Here is a 20,311-nt window from a genome sequence, read left to right as displayed (position 1 = left end):
AAACATTTATAGAGATAGTTCACCCCCCAAAAATGTACAGTAAATCAGAAACAAGTGGTTGTAAACTCTTTTTCCTCTGTGAAATGCTTAAGAATGGGGGAAATCAGCTTTTATTATCATCCATAATAAGAACAGATAATACAATGGAAATCAACAGCTCTTATTTTGCAACTTTTACTGAGAATATATGTATTTGTCTGTGAGTGTGTTTAACAGAAGAATAGAAACTCAAATATGTTTAAAACAAGTGGAGGATGAGCAAATGATGGCGGAATTGACATATTTGGGTGGACTGTCCCTTTAATTGCATGTAACAGATAGCCTTAATCATATCACCTGGGTATTTAGAAAGTAGTGTATTTTAAAGTTAACGATTGATTTTTATGTTGACACACCCATATCATTCTAATCCAATTATAGGATGTCACTTGAATGACGAATCGGGCGTGTGCATCCACGTATATGAAGGCTGGACCCTGCATTAAAGCCCCGAGGGTCCCGAGGCATCCTTTACTTATAGTTGAGTTCCATGTGCTGAGTACAGAAACGACATTAAACATCACCATGAGTTCATCTGGAGGTAAGAAGCTAGTTCTGCTTTGAATGCACGCGTAATTTAGGCTATTTGTAAAATGTAGCAAGTGTTTCTTAGTTTTGCTGAATTGTGCATTTAAAGTGTTGGTGACGTAATGACTCACTCTAGCTGTACGCGTGGAAAGCTTTCATCATGTTAGAAGTTGGATTTTTAAATGCATGAAACTGCTATTTTCGAGTATCCCTCAATGTATGGATGATGTATGGAACTTTTGCACACGTTGCAGGAATTGGTTTAGAGAGTAAACTCTGTAACAGACCATAATTGTATAGCAAAACATGCTAAACAATAGAAAAAAACGATGTAGCTATATGCAGCTTTCTTGATTCTTAACTAAGTCAAACATTGCATTTAACCAATGTTTTTGACTCTTTCTGACAGCCATTTTGCTCATTGGTGTCATGTTACTGAAAAGAAAAAGAATTGGAGCGACGCGACGTCTTTTCTCATAAACTATCGCGATTGTTGCTGTGGAATTTTTGACGCCAATTATAAAACTGATTTTGCGTTTTGATTGGATGTGGAATGAGTTCTGAATTATGCACGAAGTTGCTTGGCAACCTTAAACTAGTTAAATAGTTTATCAAATGTGGGACATCAGATAGCCTAAACCAGGAGAGATAAACATAATGTCTAATTATATTACATTATTCAAACACATAATATATAATGAAACGTGTATACAAACCCTTCGAAAAGAGTACAAGCAAAATATTGCAAAATATAAAAAAATACAATCTAAACAATTTTATCAAGATTTTATTTTTTGCTTCTCTTGATTTTTCTATAACATTTTCTATAACATTTTGGGTTTACTAGTTTTTTGACCAATATCTTAAGTTATTTTATTAGATAAGCTCCAGATTTGGCCTCAGTACTAACTCATCTGATAGATAATAGATTTGTGAGGGGTCTACTTACTATTGTCGGTGTGTGTGTGTGTGTGTGTGTGTGTGTGTGTGTGTGTGTGTGTGTGTGTGTGTGTGTGTGTGTGTGTGTGTGTGTGTGTGTGTGTGTGTGTGTGTGTGTGTGTGTGTGTGTGTATATATATATGTATATATATGTATGTATATATATGTGTATATATATGTGTATATATATATATATATATATATATATATATATATATATATATATATATATATATATATATGTATATATATATATGTGTATATATATATATATATATATATATATATATATATATATATATATATATGTTTTTTAGATTTAAACATGCGTTTAGAAGTGATTTTGTTGTTAAGCATTTTGTCACTTTGAATTTAGACGTGTATAGTTCTTTCATCCAATATTATTTGGTGTATTGATAGTTTATTGTGATTGTGGTTGTGCTATTGTGATTAAACAAATACTATTACCCGCTGTACATTAATTTATTTCAACATATTACTTTTGATGCTGTTTTCTTGAAGTACTTCATTTAAAATTTATTTGATGCTAAATATTCAATTCATCTCAGAGTATATGAATGGCCACGTCCACCTGGAAGAATCAGACATGGACGAGTCTGATGGGAAGCTGTTCCTTACTGAGGCTTTCAACATAATCATGGAAGAAATTCTTAACAAAGGAAGGGACTTGAAGGAGAAGGTCATGTCTTTTAAGAATTTACCATCTCATTTAACAACTCCTTGCGCTTCCTATCTTATCTAGTATCTGCTAATAGTCTTAACAACCGTGTGTCTTTGCATCAACAGGTTTGTGAGTGGAAAGATCCAGATCAGCTGAGATCTCTCCTGGACCTCGAACTTCGGGATCATGGAGAATGTCATGAGAAGCTGCTGCAGAGGGTTCGAGATGTGGCCAAATACAGCGTAAAAACTTGTAGGTGGATTATTGGTTGTCTTCCTGTATAGATCTTTTTTTAAAGGGGTCATGAACTGAGAAATCTAAATTCCCTTGATCTTTTGAGATATAAGAGGTCATTGTGCTGTAAAAACTTCCTGTAAGTTTCAGAACTCAAAATGTTTATGTTAGTCTAAAAACGACAGGTTTTTGAATGAGCCGTTAATTCTGTAATAGTGTTGATAAAACTCTGCCTTCACAGAAGAATCTCAGTGTCTATTTCTAGATCACTGACTCTTTAACTCTGGCCACTTATTAACATTGCAGTAAGTAAATATCTAGGGTCTATGCAGAAACCAAAGAATGAAGATGCTCTAAAATCAACAAGACACTGTGCATTGCCTTCTAATCTCAACATTAGGAAAGAGAAGATGAACACATTAATTTAATGAAATTTCAGACAAAGTCAATAAAAATTTGACTTTTTGTTCACCTAATATTCCTGGAGTATCAATTACAAGTAACCAGTGTTGGTCACATTCTTTTAAAAGAGTAATCTGTTATAGGTACTAGTTGATTGTAGTTGTGAAACGAACACAACTACGAACACAACTTCCAGTTCTTCAAACAGGAAATAAAAATCAAGAATATATGCTTGAATATATATATATATATATATATATATATATATATATATATATATATATTGCAGATTTTTTTCTCAACTTAATTTCCCCTTTCCTTTGCAGCTCTTTATTTTTGTTCGCAAAATGAACTTTTATTTCTCAAAAATAAATTTTTGCTTTTGCGATTTTTGGAGATTTGCATTTATTGATTTATTTTTTTTGCTCAATATTTTTTTTTGTTTGCAAAACTCTTTTATTTTGCTAGTATATATGGCCCTAGATTGACTTCATAGTAGTTGCTGTTTTATTTATGAGTCTATAGTCTGCCACATTTACTCAAAGTCCAATCATCTTTGTTTCTATAGCATATCTACTACGTAGATTGTGTGAAAGCTTAACATAGAAGTAAAGAGAATTAAAAAAACATAATGTTTCAGATTGTGGAAACATTTCAACGAATCCAAGAGTATGTGAACCTTAGAACAAGAAACCACTTCTAAATGATGATGTTTTTTAATGTAAAGTTTTTATCCATTATAAACAAACCTCAGAGAATGGAACAGCATAAACAAAAAGAGGCAGTTCATGAACTCTTTAAATGTTTTAATCTAATATGTTGTCTCGTTCATAAATGCGTAGCTACACCTAAAAGGTTTTTCCTGTCTGCAGGTCATCCTCGGTTCTTCAATCAGCTGTTTGCTGGCGTGGACTATCATGCACTGACAGGACGGCTCATCACTGAAACCCTCAATACCAGCCAGTACGTCTTCATGTTAATGTGTTACAGTGAAAGTGCCATTGTAGGTTGTCTGGTGAGAGTTTATATGGGGTCTAGGAGAGTTTATATAGGGATTTGCTTACAAGAGTGAAACTGAGTAGAATGTAAACGGTTACACTAAAGTGTTCCATTAAATCCTGTTGTCATAGTAATAAGTAACTTATCAGAGGTTATCAGATGAGACAATTTGACAACAGTATTGAGCCAGGGGTATACAGTAGCTTACAGTATAGACTGTTTGACAACTGCATTGATTGGAGATTGATTAAATTAGCTCTGGATTTATTTAGGATGTGTTTGCATTTTTGGAAACGTTGTTTTGGCTTTCACGCTTCTGAAATCATTTAACTACAGTTGAGATCTAGCTGGATGTTGGATGATGTTTTGTTCATTTTGAGCAATATCAATTGGGATAATAAGGGCCTTGGTGTTCTATTAAAGGTGCTGCAGCAATAACTTGACGGACTTCGTACAGCACCTTTAAATAAGCTTTAATCACAGCTTATCCAATCAAAGAGGTTTTCTTCAAACATAGAAGTATTACATAGAATGGGTTCAGTGCATGGCATGACAAACATGCCTAATGTCTTTCCATTCTCTAGTACAAAATAAATCTGTATTTAATGAGTGCTCCAACCACAGCCATAGGGTTATATATTTAGACTGTCGTAAGTTAGTGCCAGCAATAACCAATAGAAGGCAAGTTTAGATGGCTAAGTATATAACATTTAATCCAACATCTAGTTTTCTGATAAATGTAAAACTGCAAGAAAAAGAAGGGTTGGTTATGTTTAATTTATTTCACAACAGGTTATTTTATATTCTGCTAAACGGATGAAATAATAAGATATATATTGTAAGATATTATTAGGTTTCTAAAAAAATAATTTTAAACATGTATTTTGTGAATAGAAAATAAAAAAATAATAGCAAAAATCATATGTGTTTGAATATCTGAGTAAATCCTGCAAAGAAATGAATGTAGGGTGGGACTTAGGATTGGATTGGATCACTGGATGGTTGGCCATTGGTTGCTCTCCTGTAATTGACAGGTTGTCCCAGAAAACACATTTTGAGAGATAGTATAGTTGAATATGTATGTATATGATGACTGATCAATGCGCACCGTACTCAGTGTGAAGTTGTTACAGATACACCTATGAAGTGGCTCCAGTGTTTGTCCTGATGGAGGAGGAAGTGATCAGTAAGCTTCGCTCTCTGGTTGGCTGGTCAGAAGGAGATGGGATCTTTTGTCCTGGAGGATCCATGTCTAACATGTATGCCATTAACGTCGCTCGGTACTGGGCTTTTCCTCAAGTGAAGACAAAAGGCTTGTGGGCCGCACCACGGATGGCTATATTTACATCACAACAGGTAAAAAAGCCAATAATTATTTGTTATGATCTTCAATTTAAGGAGGTGTTCTTATACCCTATTAATGAAATACAATATGTCCCCACATTTGTGTAGATTCAACTCAAAATATGATTTATTATACCAAATTGTAAATACAAATGTTTTTACAGAATCAAAAATGCAATTTCGTGTGTGTGTCTTTAAATGCAAATGAGTTGCTGCTCTCCACCCCCTTTCCATAAAAGGGTGGAGTCTTTACAGCTAATGCCTCAGTCACTGTGGCAAAAACAAACAAAATGTCTGCTTTTATTTTAAAGCCTTGTCAGATTAGTTGTTTATTTACCCAAAAGTTTTAACCCAAAGAATGAGCAGTATGTCAAATGAAGAAGAGCCGGTGTCAGAGATTCAAATAAATAAAAGACGTTTACTGAAAATAGTTTGCCGTTTCATCAACAGAAGCCAGCTTCAACACTCGCAATGAGTTCCTAGGCCGCTCTGTCCTACAATCACAAATCAATAACAATTATACTCGCACAATGTCATTATCTGCGTCATACATATAGGTGTTCTAACCTGATACTAGCCACTAGACTGTTTAGACTGTTTAGAGCTGACCCCAGACGGGTGTACGAAGCCACAATCAAATATAACACAAACACTTAAAGTAGAATCTGTTCCTTACTCAAGGCTGAGTAGTACTGAGTGTACTTTCAGCCGTCTTTATCAAAACTTGTAAAAAAAAACAGTGTAATCTACATTCAGGCTGTTATATCCTTACTACACTAAATCTATCTTGAATAAAAAGTAGAATCACTTTAAATGAATTAACTGTTGAAAATATCTAAATCAATTCAGACATTTTAGATAGTATTAACTCATAAAAATAACAATAGAAACAGTTGTTTCCAGTCCTCAGCCCTTCAGTTCCACTCGAGGTCTCCGTGACCTCTGACCTAGTTTGGTGGGTCCTGAAAATAGTTACAAAGAGACATCAAATGCACTGAACATTCTTATATTAGGCAACGTGTTAACTTATTTATTATTCATTAAATCATTCTTGTCAGCTTAGTCGCTTTATTAATCTGGGGTCGCCACAGCGGAATGAACCGCCAACTTATCCAGCAGGTTTTTACTCAGCGGATGCCCTTCCAGCTACAACCCATCTCTGGGAAACATCCACACATACACACACACACACACATTGTGTACCGGAGTACCTGGAGGAAACCCACGCGAACGCAGGGAGAACATACAAACTCCACACAGAAACACCAACTGAGCCGAGGATCGAACAAGCGACCTTCTTGCTGTGAGGCGAACGTGCTTCCCACTGCGCCACTGCGTCGCCCTCATTAAATCATCTTTAATAAAAATAATGAGAAACAGGATGATGAGAAAAGGATAAACGTTGATCCATGCTGAGACGGATTGGAAGGTAGAAATCTGAATCCATCAGATTTATCTCCTTCTTCAATTTATCTAGCTGCTGTGTTGTACGAATATTAAGCAAAGCTCTCTTTCGTGTCTACTGGCAGTGTAATAGGTGCCGTTTACACTAATCCATTTTTTTAATGAACACGCCTGGCATCTACACTACTCCAGCATCTTTGACCTGCGAAAACAGAGCATTTTGAAAACAATTCACACCCTGTATTATTTTGGAAAAGTGTGTGCTCTGTTTCAATGCAGACAGAAATGCAGAGTTTTGAAACCGGAGGTATGGCGCTCTTTGATTGATCCACTGGAGTATTGCGTATCATTCCGAATCGTCAAGCCGCTTCCATATTTATTTAAATTAATATTTATTTATATAGTCCTTATTGAAGTTCAAGTTCTTTTATTTATGAAGCACATTTAAAAGCAGTTAAAAGACTGACCAAAGTGCTGTACATAAGACAAGGTAAAAATAAAAGACAGCATATAAAAACAGAGGAATAAGGCAAAGAAACGTCTGTAAAAAAAAAAAATAGCGGTAGAACGAACTATTAAAATAATCTTAAAAAGCCAAGCTAAAAAGGTACGTTTTAAGAAGTGATTTAAAATTAGACAATGATGGAGCCCTTCTAATCTCAAGTGGCAAGGTGTTCCACAACTGAGGACCTGCCACAGAGAAAGCTCTGTCCCCTCTACATTTCAGCCGAGACTGCGGAACTGAAGGAAGATTCTGCTCACTCGAACTAACAGATCTCACAGGAGTGTAAAGATGAAGCAGCTCTGAGAGATAGGATGAGGCTAGATTATGGAGGGGTTTATAAACCAGTAAAAGCACTTTAAAATCAATTCTGAATTGCACAGGCAGCCAATGAAGTCCTCTTAGAAGGGGGGGGGGTAATGTGGTCATGTTTTCTGCTATTACAAATAAATCTAGCAGCAGCATTTTGGACCAACTGAAGGCGAGAAACCTGGGATTTTGACATGCCACCAAGTGCATTGCAGTAGTCTAACCGTGATGTAATGAATGCGTGTAGACTATGTGCTATACAGTGTAGACTGTCAAAGCAGCTTAACATGGTTCTAGTAAAGTCCAGATTTCAGAGTTGAAGTTCAGTTTAGTTCTATAAACGTATGAGTATTACACAAGCATTAGACTGCATGTATGGATGCTGGCATATGTGCATATACAGTGAGTGTGAGTGGTCATGTGTCATGCATTTTAAGCTGTATAGTATGTGCAAAAATCTTTATTTTTTTTTCCAAAAGGTCTGTATGAGGAGGGTTTTCATTGTAAAATGACGTCATAAAACGCTGTAGTGTAATTGGCAGCTTAGACTTGTGAAACTGTATCTTTTGGACCACACACTACACTGTAAAGTGTTTGTTAATGAACTGATTCCGTATTTTGTGATCCACAAGTGTTTTCGGTTTATTTCTGGTTGGGAATTGCATTGCTTGATGTTGATGATTTACTCTGTCGACTTTTGATTTTGAAAATGCAACTCCACAGTTTAACAAAGTGGATTTTATTGACATTTTAGCAGTTCCAAATAATATATAAAGAAATATTTCTGTAAAATATCAGAAAGTGTGCTGGCAGTTTACTGCAGGGTTTTTGTAGTGTAATATAACACTAACCCAGACAACATATGACTTTACACTATTAAAAATTGACATAAATGTTACTTTTCAATGTTAAAAGTTGTTGAATGAAAGATCAAACTCCTATAATACAATTCAAAAGCAGAAATAAAATAAATAAAAGCATGAATCACAACGTACAGAAAGCTGCTAATTTATGGATATTCTTTACAGTGTACTAATGAAGCTTAGCCATGCTTCTCTTCCTTAGATGGAAATATTGGTGATTGTGACAATAAAATTCAAAATGTAAAAATCAAAATAGGACCCCTTTAAAAAGCAGTGTAATTATCAAAAGTGTAAATCCAATGTTATGCCATGTTTTCTTATAGAGTCATTACTCAGTGAAAAAAGGAGCTGCGTTTCTTGGTATTGGAACAGAAAATGTTTTCATTGTGCAAGTGGATGAGAGGTATGGCTTCTTTTCTCTAGCAAGCTTTCTTGAAATGTATTTATTTTGTTTATTTTAAAAATGTTTCTTTGTTTCGCCACAGCGGCAGCATGATACCAGAAGACCTGGAGGCAAAAATTGTGCAGGCAAAATCCCAAGTAAATATTTTAATTATATGCTCAATTAAGCCATGTAATGTTCTGTTCTGAGGTTTGGGATGAGACTGAAAGAAGTGTTTTATGCTCACTAAAGCTGTATTTATTTGTGACCCTGGACCACAACCAGTCAAGTGTATTTTTCTTTAATTGATATTTGACAGCTAAATAAACAAGCTTTCCATTTAGTTTATAATATTATTTGTTTGTTAGAAAATGTGAAATCTGTTGGTTAAAATTCAAAATACAAAAAATAAAATCCCTTTCAAGTACACTTAGATATGCTTGGCCTTAATAGCAGGTTTGGCATGCTGTCCCGGGAGAGATCCCTGAGCTCAGAGATAATTGAGCCTAAGCATATAAGGGGGTCCCAGATCACCTGGAATAGGGAGGAAAAAGAGGAGATGAGGTGCAAGGGAATAGTAAAGGCAGTAGGGTGAAATCAGTCTATTAATTGTAAGCTTGGATCAATCCAAGAAAACCATTGTTAGCTAACTAAAGTCGCAGGTTGCGTTCTTACAAACATAGTTAATTGATTTGGTGTTTCCCAAATCCATCGTTTACAATTGTGCTCCCTTTTGCACTTTGAAAACATTGATGTCATTTTGAACACAGCCTGATAAAGAAAAAAGCTATAGGTGACCTATTATTTAAAAGTGGAATTTATGTTAAGTCTCCAAAGCTTGAGAACAAAAAAATTAGCATGCGTTGTTGCTTTTAATTTATAGTAGGTTATTTATTAAGTATCTATACTGTATATGACATGGGCCTGTTGGTTAGGACATTTCTGCATTGGTGTACATGTCACATTGTAAAAGTAGACTTTTCAAAAAATAAAAAATAAATAAACAATATCCTAATCAATCATCATCATCATCACCATCATTAATATTATTATTATATTATGATTTTTTTTCTAATAAGTAATAAATATTAAATTTCATTTCTTAATAAATAGCCTCATTTATTTATTTATTTGATTTATATATAATATTAGAATAAGTGTTAGCTTTTGTAATTGATTTTATGTTTTAGAATAGAATATGTAATATTCTCAAGAATATTTGTAAAGGAAACACAGGCCCTATATGTGCCATTTACATACATTTCAGTTAATATAGAAAATGAATGCATGTTTTTCCGAAACTAATATTTAATTTTTTTTTTCATGTGTGTGTGTGTGTGTGTAAAACAATGTAATTTGCACAGAAAATATGGTGTTGTTCCCCAAAGTTGTTGTTACAACCCAGTTTAGAGTATCTTTGTGGCCAATTTAGGTTTCAACTTATGTGGTTCAAACGATGACTCCACGACATGAACTATGGTTTTATGGAACACTCATCAATACATCGTTAATTTCCCAAACCATGCATCGTACTAAAATAGTTCAGCCGCGAGTTATATCGTTGTTTGGGAAACGCACCCCTGATTGGATTATTACTAATTACGGATAAAGCCAGCCATGATCAATCTCTCCTCTCAATGCTCCTCTCGAAAATAGTTTATAAAACCTCACTTAAACTTGTCTAAATGAAGTACATTTCTTAGCAAAAAATTGAATTTTTACAATAGGACATTTAAAAAATGAAGGATAGATCTTCATCTAATACTTTTTTAATATAAAATATTATTAATATGAGTAATATCCACCCATACAATGCATTTCTGCCTATTGCCAGTGCAACATAAGACTGATTTTATTGAATCACATTTAATAAATGAAACCGTCAAGTCAAGTAAATATTGTGTGATATTATTGGAAATTAAAATAATGTCTTCTGAATAAATAATGTGATGTTAAAGCAAAATTTTCAGCAGTATTGCTGCATTTTTGTCACATTATCCTTTAGAAAAGTATCTTCAATTATCTTCAATTTTTGATAAGAATATTGGACCGCAAAGCTTTGAAATAGAAATTAACTGTAACATTGTCTTTACTAGCACGTTATTAATCAAATGCTAAAGAATATTTTCGTAAAATAACTTTTAAACGTATATATTTAATATTAAAAAGAGTTATTCTAAACCAGAACAGCTTTTTTCTTTTTTCCAATGGAAACAAAAAGAAAATATTCTGCATAATGTTCAAGCTGCACCATGAAAAAATCTCTTCTAAAAAATATGACATGAAAGTTAGGACTGCACAATATATCATTTCAGCATCGATACAGAATGTGCGAATTTTTAATAGTCTTATTGCAGGATCTTAATAGATTCCGGGTTGATTTAAGCCATTTGGACACAAGACATTACAAAGTTTTCTGCTTTAACAATTAGATTTGATTAATTGGGTTTAGAGGCGTCACGGTGGTGCAGTGGGCAGCACAATCACCTCACAGCAAGAAGGTCACTGGTTCGAGCCCAGGCTGTGTCAGTTGGCATTTTTGTGTGGAGTTTGCATGTTCTGCCCATGTTCGCTTGGGTTTCCTTCGGGTTCTCTGGTTTCCCCCACAGTCCAACGACATGTGCTATAGGTGAATTGAATAAACTAAATTGTTCGTAGTGTATGTTTGTGAATAAATAAGAGTGTATGGGTGTTTCCCAGTGATGGGTTGCAGCTGGAAGGGCATCTGCTGCATAAAACATATGCTAGATAAGTTGGCAGTTCATTCCTCTGTGGCGACCCCAGATTAATAAAAGGACTAAGCTGAAAAGGGAATGAATGAATGATGGGGTTTATATATTTATACAATAAAGACAGTTATCTTAAATTTGATTATTGTATTTCTATATCTCAAAACTGTTAGACTCCACCCAGAACAATAGTCATTTTTATCTTTTTTCTACTGTTTTCATTTGTGCTTTAAATTTTTTTGATTATTTATTTATTTTATTTTTTTTATATAATTTTGTATATTTTTAACATTGCAATGTATTTTTATTTTCAATTTCATGCAGCCCTAATGGAAATGTCTAAGGGTAAAGAGTAAGTGTTTGTTCTTTTAGGACGCTGTTCCGTTTTTTGTAAACGCCACAGCGGGAACCACAGTGCAGGGCGCTTTTGATCCTCTGAAGCGCATAGCTGACATATGTGAAAGAAACGGCATGTGGATGCATGTTGACGTAAGTACAGCACGCTTATCTTGCGTTTTAAGAAACATTGAGCAACATGTCTATATGCTCACGGCCCTCGCTTTAAAAGTATCCAGTTGTTTGCACTTAAAACGTTCACATGAGATTTTCCCCCTTTTCCTAACTGTTCCAATCTGGATGTCTGTCCTTTACAGGCCGCATGGGGAGGAAGCGTGCTGTTTTCCAAAAAGCACAGACATCTGGTTGCAGGAATAGAAAGGTTTGAACTCTGTGGACTTTATGAATCAAATGATTTTCAGACATACATCATCGACTGTCATTTAATGTTTCTTTTTTGTTTAATACTCAGAGCAAACTCGGTGACTTGGAATCCTCACAAAATGCTTCTGACGGGACTGCAGTGCTCTGTGATTTTGTTCAGAGATACTACGGTATGAAAAGGCTTTTGTTTCCTCCACAAATCACAGAGTTCTCACGGCTCATGGACGTTTTAAAGCTTTAAAGCAGGGGTGTCCAAACTTAGACCTGGAGGGTCGGTGTCCTGCTGAGTTTAGCTCCAACTTGCTTCAACACACCTGCCAGAAGGTTTCTAGAATATCAAGTAAGAGCTTGTATAGGTAGTTCAGGTGTGTTTAATTAGGGTTGCTAAACTCTCCAGGACACCCCTGCTTTAAACCATTGAAAGTCAGGGAATTTGTACTTATTTTGGGCTTAGTCATGGAACATAATGGATTTTTGTTTGTCACTTTTAATTATTGTTTGCATTTATCAAAGTGTAATTTTTCTGTACATTTTATTATCATTTTTTTATGGTTGCACGGTCTCCTCACAGCAAGAAGGTCATGGTTTGACCTTGGTTCAAGCCAAGCTGGGTCAGTTGGGTCAGCGTGGGTTTCCTCCGGATGCTCTGGTTACCCCCACAGTCCAAAGACATGTGCTATAGGTGAATTGAAGAAACTAAATTGGCCGTAGTGTATGTGTGTGAATGCGAGTTTGTATGGGTGCTTCCCATTGTTGGGTTGCAGCTGGAAGGGCATTTACTGAGTAAAACGTATGCTGGATAAGTTGGTGGTTCATTCTGCTGTGGAGATCCCTGATTAATAAGGGGACAAAGATGATTTATTTTTTGTATGACGATGAAACCATATTTGTGCTGACTGGCCTGGATCGGCATGGAATCAACCAGTTAAGCAAAGAGAACTGTTCTGCCCAATAGCGGAGATGTTAGTTTTTTTATTATAAGGTATAACTTAAGTTTATTTATAAAGCGCATTTAAAAGCATCCACGGGCCGACCAAGAGTGCTTTACATAAAAGGGAAGGTTAATTACACTAGTCGCACGGTGGCTCAGTGGTTAGCACTGTTGCCTCAGCATGAAGGTTGCTGGTTCGAGTCTCGGCTGTGCCAGAAAATGGACCCTTTTGACGTTTCTGGGTTTCTCCGTAGCGGAAATCATCACAGTTCAGTAAAATTAGAGCACAGTAAATGGGAGAGTGCAACAAATAATTTTTTATAATCCTATTTGCTGAAATAATAAAAGAGAAATGGACGATGATATTATGAAGACTTTTAGAAAAAGGAAAACAAATGTGAGAACTGCAGCCTGAGGGGTGAACAATGTCAAATTTACTGACCTGTGCATAGACGCTGCTTTACAAACACCTCATATAATCGGGAATTAATTTGAAAGTAATTTGATGCAAAGATGTTATGATGCACACCTGAATATAAATGTTCCTATGTTGTCGTTTTTATATCTTAATATTACAAACTTTAAGATGCTGATGACCATTAAACCCGTCATCGCAGTCTTGTGAAAAGTGTCCATTCAAGCCAAGGAACACAAAGTGCCTGGTTATAATTTCGCTACATTTCTCAAATATTTGCAAATGATATCGATTATTAGATTATCAGACATTTGCAGGAGCAAATCCTTCCATGGTGGTAATGGTACTAAATGCAGCGTTGTTTATGCTTTGCGCATGTGCATCGGATGTTCTGGGTTTGCTGTTCTGAATAAGAAAACCAGAAAATGTGACGTCTGTGTGACTTTCTAGACTGCAGATACACACAAAGTATCTGTAATTAGAAAGTATATAAAAGCAGGTCAATAAAAATTCATTCATTCATTTTTGTTCCGCTTAATCCCTTTATTCATCAGGGGTCGCCACAGTGGAATGAACTGCCAACTTATCCAGCATATGTTTTACGCAGCGGATGACCTTTTCAGCTGCAACCCAGTGCTAGGAAACACCCATACACTCTCACATGCCCACTCGTACACTGGCCAATTTAGTTTATTCAATTCACCTATCGCGCATGTGTTTGGACTGTGGGGGAAACCAACCACTGAGCCACTGTGTCACCTGATCTATAAAAATCTGCCTTGAACATTTAAAATTTAAGACAATAAATGTTTTTAAGTAAAAATACTAATAAAACACATTTTAATTGGCATTTAATTTCCAGTTTTTACTGAATAACACTTCTCAATCGTTCAAATAGTATTGTCATGTTATTAGATCTGTACCTCTGTTTACATTACTTTATATAACCCATTAAAAAAGTGATTACCCCTAAAATAAATGTCATCATTCGTCCCAAACAGAGTTTCTTTCTTAAGCTGAACACAAGGATATATACAGTAGTTACAGCAGCAATTATGGAAATCAATGCCCACTGTATTTTGATAAATGTTGGAAATTGCTAATCAACATTAAAGTGGATCAAAATGTTTTTTTAAATTTTCCTGAGTCTAGAATGAGTCCTCTTCAATAATTTTAGGACAACTTCAATGCAAGGTTTTGATCCACTTCAAGTGTTGACTAAAGATTTCCAACGTTCATCAAAATACAGTAGACGTTGTCTTCCATAGCATTTCTGCCTTCCTATTATGAGAAGTCTGTGATTTTAAATGTTTCCAACATTCTTCAAATTAACTTTTTTTGTGTTCAACTGAAAAAAAAGAATCATGAAGGTCTGCAACTACTTGATTACATTTTAATTTTTTTCAAAATACATAAATCTTGATTTTAAACTTCAAGTCTTGAAAAACTAGACAGGGCTGCTGATGATGTGTGTTGATTTACCCATAAATGCTTATGCAAGTGTAAACTTAACTTCATAATTTTATGCTGAATTTGCAGAATTTGCTCATGCACTGTCACAGTGCCAAAGCCACATACTTGTTCCAGCAAGACAAGTTCTACGACACAAGTCTGGACACGGGCGACAAATCCATCCAGTGTGGCCGGAAGGTGGATTGCCTCAAGCTCTGGCTCATGTGGAAGGCAATCGGAGCTAGTGGTCTTTCACAGCGTGTCGATAAGGCCTTTGCCCTCACTAGGTATTTGATGCATCTATTAGAGGAGTTGTTCATTAATATGAAATAGTCTTTTTAATGTGCAGAACTGTTATCTTAAATTAATTGCAATGTATTATTAACATAATATTACTATTAAAGTTTATGGTTGATGATTTTTTGATCATGTTATTTGATAATAAACATTGTAAAAATGTAACTTTTTAAAAACAATAATTTTGTCAGCACCAATAGCCTAGTGGTTAGTGAATCGACACGTAGCACCGTGGTGCTCCCGGCATCCGAAGTTCGAATCTTGGCTCGAGGTCCTTCCCTGCTCTGCTCCCTACACTAACCCCTACTGTCCTATACCAATAAAGGTTAAAACCCATTAAAAAATTTTACAATTTTATTATGATTTAAAGTAAAACTTATTTTCGTAATAGAAATATATTATTTTTAGCTCAATTTTTCTTCTCTGTCAGAGGATACATTGATAGTCATTCAAAGATGATTCACTGATCAAAAAACATTTATTATTATTATTATTATTATTAATACTATATATTTTAAAGGATAAAACATTGGTAAAATTTTAAAAGAGCACTACATTATTTTAAATATTATATAAATATAATTTTGTTATATATATATTTTTTTTATGTTTTTGTTTACTTTTTGATTTAATGCATTCTGGTTGAAAAGCAATTATTAAATTAAAATATTTTTTTATTTAAAAACAAGCTAAAAAAACTGATTGACCACAGATTTTTCAATAATCATGTGTGTGCGTGTGAGATTTCATATTTGTTTGCTCACAGGCCGATTTTATTTGATCATAAATATTATACAGATTTGAAAAATAATGACTAATAATAAAATTGAAAATAGTTATTTTTAAGTTTTAAAAGAGAATTTATTTCTGTTTAGAATAAATAATTATCACAATGATTCTTTGGTAATAATTCAAATATAGTGATTTGCTGCTAAAAAAAACCCTAACATTTTATTTATTTGTTTATTTTAAAATATTTAAATAAATGTTGCAATATTTACATTAATTATTTTATATTTATTGTTGATAAGCATTGTTAATTATTTAAAAATGTTTGAACTTTTTGAAGGATTTTTGAGTAGTCGTGTGTGTTTGTGTATCATTTCATATGTTTATATTTGTTTTTATATATAACTTCTTTCTTTTTTTAATATATACTTGATCTGTTTTTCACCAGGTATTTAGTTGAAGAAATGGAGAAACGGGAGAATTTCCAGCTGGTCTGTAAGGTACTGTGATGCACTGATTTTACCAAACTAAAGTGTTACACTAATGTTTATGTAAATGATTATATGTGGTGTTTTTTTTCCAATAGGGGCCGTTTGTGAACGTGTGCTTCTGGTTTATTCCACCCAGTCTGAAAGGAAAGGAGAACAGCCCAGATTACCAGGAAAGACTATCCAAGGTCAGGTTTTGTTCAAATGACAAATTGGAATATGTAATGCAGAGGATTCAGTTATTGATTTATTGTTTATAATGTGTTGCCCATGTGCACCATCAGGTGGCGCCAGTCATTAAAGAGAGGATGATGAAGCGAGGAACGATGATGGTGGGATATCAGCCAATGGATGAACACGTCAACTTCTTCCGCATGGTGGTTGTTTCTCCACAGCTCACAACCAAAGACATGGATTTCTTCCTTGATGAGATGGAGAAACTCGGGAAGGATCTATGATTTGCTCTGAATATCAATGGTGGATCTATGTACAGTGTCACACACATGCCCTCATTGTCTGTCGTTTAAAAAAAAAGCCCGATTGCTGAAACTTATTTTGACGTAAACCGTACACAATACTGACTTTATTGAACAAGCCAGCAAAATTAATTCTGGTTCACAAACACTACTGGTCAAACGATTGGCATCATTGCAGTTTTGTATTTAAATGATTACAAAATTTTTACTTGATAGTTTTGAGTGCCATTTTTAAGAACAATTCCTTCTCAAGAAACATTTTTTTATCTCTAATTAATCTCTAATTATCTTATTAATTAATTAATGTCTTTATTTTAGGAAACTGAAAATGGAATGATTTAGATAACAAAATAACACTTTTTTTTAACAAGGATGCAATAAATTTATCAAGTTTTAGTAAAGGCATTTATTATCTTACAAATGATTTAGAGTTTTAAAAAATATATGCCATCATTTCATAAAGATTAAATAAAGCAGCACAACTGTTCCAAATACATTTTTGATAATAATAATGACCATTATTAATATCTGAGAATTGATAAAAAAATAATCAATGATTTGACCACAAATTACTGAATTTGACATGTTCTGAATTGATCACTGATGACTAGCATAATGATGCAGAAAATTCAGTGTTTCATCACACGAATAAATTACATTTAAAAGCAAATTACAATAGAAAACAACTTTTGTTAAATAGTAAAAATATATTAAATATGTTACTGTATTTTGGCGACATGGTGGCTCATTGGTTAGCACTGTCGCCTTACAGCAAGAAGGTTGCAGGTTTAAGTCCCCACTGGACCATTTGGCATTTCTGTGTGGAGTTTGCATGTTCTCCCCGTGTTCGCGTGGGTTTCCTCCGGGTGCTCCGGTTTCCCCTACAGTCCAAAGACATGCGCTAAATGCCTTAGTGTATGAGTGTGAACAGGGTTTCCGAGTCTTAAAATGTCTTAAATTTCAAAACCTAAATATTAGGCCTTAAAAAGTCTTAAATTCACTGATATATTGTGTTGTAGATCTTAAATTGGTTTAAACAGGTCTTAATTTTGCTTTGTCCAAGTAAAACTACTCAATTTGGGCCAATCTAATAACCAACAACACATAAAACCTTATTTTTTATATTTAAGTTTTTTATTGCCAGAGTTTATGACAGCTGTTAGATATTTTTACAGCAAATTCCCCAAATTAATAATCACCTAATCAGGGGAAAAAACAAAAAAATATTAACACGTTTTATCATGATAATAATAATGAAAAAATCTTAACCCTGTATAGGTCTAAAATGTAATTCTTTATGGTCTTAAAAGGTTCTTAAAATATCTGAAAGAAACCTTGGTGAGGGTGTATGAGTGTTTCCCAATGCTGGGTTGCAGCTGGAAGGGCATTCGCTGCATAAAACAAATGCTCGATAAGTTGGCTGTTCATTCCTCTGTGGCGACCCTGATAAATAAGGGATATACAAACAAACTGTATATACAATAAAAATGTATATACAAACAAACAAACAAACATATTCCAAACTTTTGACCAGTATTAAAATAACTTGTCACACCCAATTCTATTACTTGTATATAAAGACAGCACCCAAAATAAGTTATAATCTAGGATTAGGATTGAGAGTTACTGCTGACTCAATGACTGCATCTGAAATGGCATACTTTCCCGCTGTACAGTAGTATTATTCACAGTACTCGTATCAGTGCCATGTCAGCAAACCTGAATGAGCAACATGATTGACAGGCAGAGAGTGATACTGATTGGTTAAAGAAAAGGCTGTTCCCCTTTTCAGAGCCTTGGGTCACAGTGACAGGTGTGTTTTGTTAGCACTCATGTTTTAGTGAATCTGTCAGGACTTGTGAACCATGGTTAATTACAGTGCATTTACCGTGCTTTGTTTTATTGATTAACAATTGTGATATCAGTTTAAATAGAAAAACATGGTTAAACTTGTTAGTGTACTATAATTTTGGTTAGTTTGTGGTTGCCATGGTTTAACTTTTTTATTGTAGTATAAGATGAACGATTGTATGTGCAGTCTTCCAACAAATAGCTTTAAATTTGAGTATGAAGCAGATTTTGTATTTTAGTAATTTAGTTTCATTAGTCTCCATAATTTAATTAGTTGGCGACATTGTCTGCACAATGTTATTTTGCTTTAGTCTCTTTTATAATGGAGTCTTACCCAAACTATAGGTCAATAAACGAGACTGAACATTATCTGTGAAGTTTGTATGGGGGAAATTATGTTTTTTTTCTGTGCTGGATTTGCTAGGTATTGGGTTTAAGTTGTTCATATTTGTTATGTTGTATGGCATCTGATAACATTTCTTCAAAATTAAAAGAATGTATATATTAGGGCTGCACGATATTGGGAGAAACTGACATTGCAGTATTTTATTTTTCTGCGATACACATTGCCATATTGAGCATGATTTTAACAGATGAAATGAATAGTTCCATTTGAAAATAATGAATCATTTTAGGACATTGATATTAGGATGACTTTGTTGTAGAGTGCATCTGCATGAAATTTACTAAACCAAATCACAAGCAATGATAAATACTGTAAAGCAAAGTTACGAACAAAATAAATGCGTTGTTTTTTTTCTGGGAGTCTAAAAGTATTCTGGCGCACAAATTGAATAATTAAAAGTAAAATATTTACCACTGTATAATCTTCATTACATAAACTGCACATAAATACAATTAATGTTTCCTAAAGTTACTAAAATGTCCTGTGGCTGAATGCTTTAAACTGGCTTGAAATGCGTACACAGTTAAGGCTTTAAATCACATGCAAATTATACAATTTTTTGGTAACTTTATGGTTAAACTTTGCAATTACTCCACAATCATGTGTTTTTTTTAAACTCCTGCTGATATATTGTGCACCCCTTGTGTGTGTGTGTGTGTGTGTGTGTGTGTGTGTGTGTGTGTGTGTGTGTGTGTGTGTGTGTGTGTGTGTGTGTGTGTGTGTGTTGTGACATATCAGGACACAAATCTGTATAATGACATGGGTATGACACAGGTATTACAAAAAGGAGGTGAAATATGAGGACGTTGGTGACATCCTCATTTCTCACAATGCTTATAAATCCTACAGAATGAGTTTAATCAGAGAGTAAAGCTGGACACAGTCTCCTGTGATGGTTGGGTTTAGGGGTGGGGTGAGGGCAATACAATATACGGTTTGGACAGTGTAAAATGAATGAAAACCTATGTAATGTCCCCACTTTTCACAAAAACAAACGCGTGTGTGTGAGAGAGAGACAGAAAATGGCAATTGGTCCAAATAACAAACATTTTTTTGCGAGGTCTTTCGCCCCAAATATTGACATCTCAATCTCTGAAGAACTAAAATGATACTGTGTTGTCTAAAAATAAATATTAAACATAATGTGGCATCCAATATGGCATATTTTGTTATTTTGACCAATTGAAACG

The 20,311-nt window shown here is 34.3% G+C and overlaps 1 protein-coding gene across 2 annotated transcripts; it reads left to right on the top strand.

The window, feature by feature from the left end:
- The first annotated feature begins 512 nt into the window (after nt 1-512).
- csad (cysteine sulfinic acid decarboxylase) lies at nt 513-19,459 on the top strand. 2 transcript variants are annotated; one of them, NM_001007348.2, is given in 14 exon segments: nt 513-580; nt 2,076-2,206; nt 2,314-2,440; nt 3,697-3,787; nt 4,957-5,179; nt 8,569-8,648; nt 8,731-8,785; nt 11,729-11,845; nt 12,010-12,074; nt 12,165-12,246; nt 14,962-15,161; nt 16,349-16,400; nt 16,487-16,576; nt 16,673-17,077. In NM_001007348.2, coding segments are annotated over 14 exon segments (1,503 nt in total). In that variant the 5' UTR covers nt 513-564; the 3' UTR covers nt 16,847-17,077.
- The last annotated feature ends 852 nt before the right edge of the window (nt 19,460-20,311 follow it).

This window comes from Danio rerio, chromosome 23 (assembly GCF_049306965.1).
Source record: "Danio rerio strain Tuebingen ecotype United States chromosome 23, GRCz12tu, whole genome shotgun sequence".
NCBI classification, from domain to species: Eukaryota; Metazoa; Chordata; class Actinopteri; order Cypriniformes; family Danionidae; genus Danio; species Danio rerio.
The sequence above is the reverse complement of the archived record's forward strand: the minus strand, read 5'-3'. Positions and strand labels throughout refer to the sequence as shown.

Coding starts and splice junctions, on each gene's coding strand:
- csad (XM_073938339.1), top strand. CDS start 8,738: ATGATACCAGAAGACCTGGAGGCAAAAATTGTGCAGGCAAAATCCCAA. Junction 8,786..11,728: donor TTGTGCAGGCAAAATCCCAA/GTAAATATTTTA, acceptor TTGTTCTTTTAG/GACGCTGTTCCGTTTTTTGT. Junction 11,846..12,009: donor GCATGTGGATGCATGTTGAC/GTAAGTACAGCA, acceptor TGTCCTTTACAG/GCCGCATGGGGAGGAAGCGT.